Source organism: Dermacentor albipictus, chromosome 5, assembly GCF_038994185.2.
Source record: "Dermacentor albipictus isolate Rhodes 1998 colony chromosome 5, USDA_Dalb.pri_finalv2, whole genome shotgun sequence".
In the NCBI taxonomy this organism is placed as follows: domain Eukaryota; kingdom Metazoa; phylum Arthropoda; class Arachnida; order Ixodida; family Ixodidae; genus Dermacentor; species Dermacentor albipictus.
In genome coordinates this window covers 3,672,856-3,675,647 of record NC_091825.1, presented here as the reverse complement: position 1 = coordinate 3,675,647, position 2,792 = coordinate 3,672,856, and the positions used below count along the sequence as shown (strand labels likewise).

At 48.7% G+C, this 2,792-nt stretch overlaps 1 protein-coding gene across 1 annotated transcript; it reads right to left on the bottom strand.

Moving 5' to 3' along the window:
- Positions 1-1,485: 1,485 nt before the first annotated feature.
- Positions 1,486-2,391, bottom strand: LOC139060252 (uncharacterized). Its single transcript, XM_070539344.1, has one exon. It carries the CDS (start codon positions 2,389-2,391, stop codon positions 1,486-1,488), a length of 906 nt encoding a protein of 301 aa, XP_070395445.1.
- Between the last annotated feature and the right edge of the window lie 401 nt (positions 2,392-2,792).

The following is a 2,792-nucleotide window of genomic DNA, read 5'->3' as shown; positions in this document are numbered from 1 at the left end:
TATCTGTCTTTAAACGACACGGGAGGGGTCTAAACTTCACCCACGAATTACCTGAACAAGATAGATTGCAGTTTTTAGATATTAACATCACTTTAACACCAGATCACACGTGTTGGATGTACTCACCACGAGCCCGGAAAGACCTGCTGCCTTTTGAGTCCGCTCATTCTAAGACGGTAAAACGCGCCATTGTTATGCTGTGCCTGAAGGAAGCCCTGCAGAAATCATGTGTTCACCTGGTAAATGACAGCCTCAACAATCAGATTGGCAGGTTGCAGAAGGCTGGATTTCCCGTTTCCGTCGTGGCTGCTGTGGCAGAGAAGCTTCTGCAAAGCTTGAAACGCAGAACACCTCAAGATGGTGGCGGTCAACCGAAGACCAGACCGGCGGTTCTCCCCTATATTCATAGGGTCTCCCACAACCTAAAGAATGTAGCCAATCGCTACGGTGTGCCGCTGGTATTTTCTGCCCCGCGCAAGTTGGCCTCTTTGTGCCCCCGGATTGTCTCCGGCGAGGAATGCGTGCGAGACTGCACCAAACGTCACGCCACCCAGTTTGTCAGGTGTTCGGTCGGGGTTGTGTATGAAATTCCCCTGACATGTGGAAAAGTTTACATTGGCCAGACGGGCCGTTGTATAAATGAACGACTGAGGGAACACAAGCTCTCTATGGTTAACGAAAAAGGGTCAAATTTGCCCTTACATTGCGGCGCATGCCCTTTGGCTACGCCTGATAAAGCATGCCAGTCTTTGCTGGCTAGAACCAAAATCTTAAGGCGCAGTCGTAACCAGGTAGCACGTGAACTTGCAGAGGCTTTTTACATTGATAAGTCAGGTGATGATTGTGTAAGCGATTCGAGTATTAATCTGTATAAGAAAGAGAAAACGTTCTTGGCATGTGCGCTTAGGCAATGATTAGGCAATAAGAATCTAGGTATATATATTTGTGTTCCTTCTGAATAAAATCAGTCGCGAGTTTGCGCCCGTCCATGTCCTTACTCGTCCGTGTCTTTTTTAGCGCAATTCCCTTCTTTAAGTATGTACGACCGACTCGCCCAACAACGTGCTCTCCTGAAGTCCACTGTCTTCACTGCTACCTTTCAAGGCAGCACTGCACACGCCGCACAGCTTGTTTTTCCTGGGAATGTTGGGTGCTATGTAGCTTGCCAAGTAGTGAAGACACTCTTGCTCCTCAGCTGCAAGGCTTACGTCATTTTGCTCAACTTCTTCCTCGAGAGGCTTAAGGACATTCGTTTTTGTGGAACCAAACTGAGCCAGCTGCACTCCATCATCAATTTGATAAGTGTAACGCATGGTAGTTCGAGTATTGAGACTGATTACGGCCGATTCTGTTGGGAACACACACACATTTATTTCAACGAAACTGCAGCCATCTTGGAAGCTCCCTTGAACCCCAGGGTTGCCTTCCTTCATTCCAAAGAGTGCCATACAGGGACACTACATCATCCCCTCAGGGAAGGAAAAATCAGTTTTGCTTAAACACGAAGTCTTTTAGGTGCCTAGGTCGTTGCCTGGATCGTTGGGGGTACCGCTGTGAGACGGTCTTGGGAGCTGCTGATATGGCTTGGCTAGGAGTAGCTATGCTGGGGGTTGGAAGGTCACTGTTACTCGGCACAGCTTCATCATCCAGATATGGCATGTCGGTCGGGTCCTGATGTCGTTCCACTTGAACTGTGCTTGCATCTTTGAAGAAACTTGAGTTGCGACAAATCGACACTCCATCTCTGGATGCTGTGATTCTGGAGCCATTGACTTTGGTGATTGTGTATGGGTGTGGGTCATAGTAAGGCGAAAACTTGTTTGACCTGTCCTGTTTACAGAGGACTTGTTGTCCCACACACAGCTGGTTGTTACTTGTATGCCTCCGAGTGTCGACGTACCACTTGTTGTATGCTTTTCTTTTAGTGTCATTCTGTCTGGCCTCATACTGAGCCGAGTTGTGAGTACCAGCGACAAGTGTCGGTAGAAGATTCTTCATGGGTCTCCCAAACAGAAGTTCAAACGGAGATTTTCCTGTGGAACTATGGGGTGTGGACCTATAAGCCAGGAGGAACGACTGAAGCTCATTAGTCCAATCCAAGTGGCTGACACGACTTGCGAGTATAGACTTCTTGAGGGTGCGCATGAATCTTTCTGCTTCCCCATTAGCCTCTGGCCACCGTGGAGTGATGCGGTGATGCTTGAACCCGAGCTCACTGGCGAACTCTGCAAAACTCTCACTCTGAAATGGTGAACCATTGTCTGACTTTACAACTTCTGGACAGCCGAACTGAGCGAAAACAGTGCGCAGTTGCTTGATGACTGTAGGTGCTGCAAGAGTGTGTAGGATGCTAACAACTGGGTACTTGGAGAAATCATCCACCACTGCCATGGCATACTTGCCATCAGGGAAAGGGCCAGCAAAATCTAACGACAGTTCAGTCCACGGGCCTCGAGGCAGCTCCTGGATTGGCAAGGGATCTCGATGGTGTACTGGTGTGTTTGCTTGGCATGCCAGGCAACTCTTAACTGTCTGGTCCACCAAAGAGTCTATCCCTGGAAACCACACTTTCTCACGCAACAGCTGTTTTGTCTTGACAATGCCTTGGTGTCCTCGATGTGCAAGATGCACTGCCTTAGTGTGAAGTTGTACTGGCAGTACTATCCGCGTACCTCTTAACACAAGGCCTTCTTTGGAAACTGACAGTTCTGTCGCAACGCGAGAGAAGGGCATCAGAGCTGTGGTCTTCCAATCTTTGCTTTGCTGGGGTTGCTTTTTTGGGCTTTCTTGAG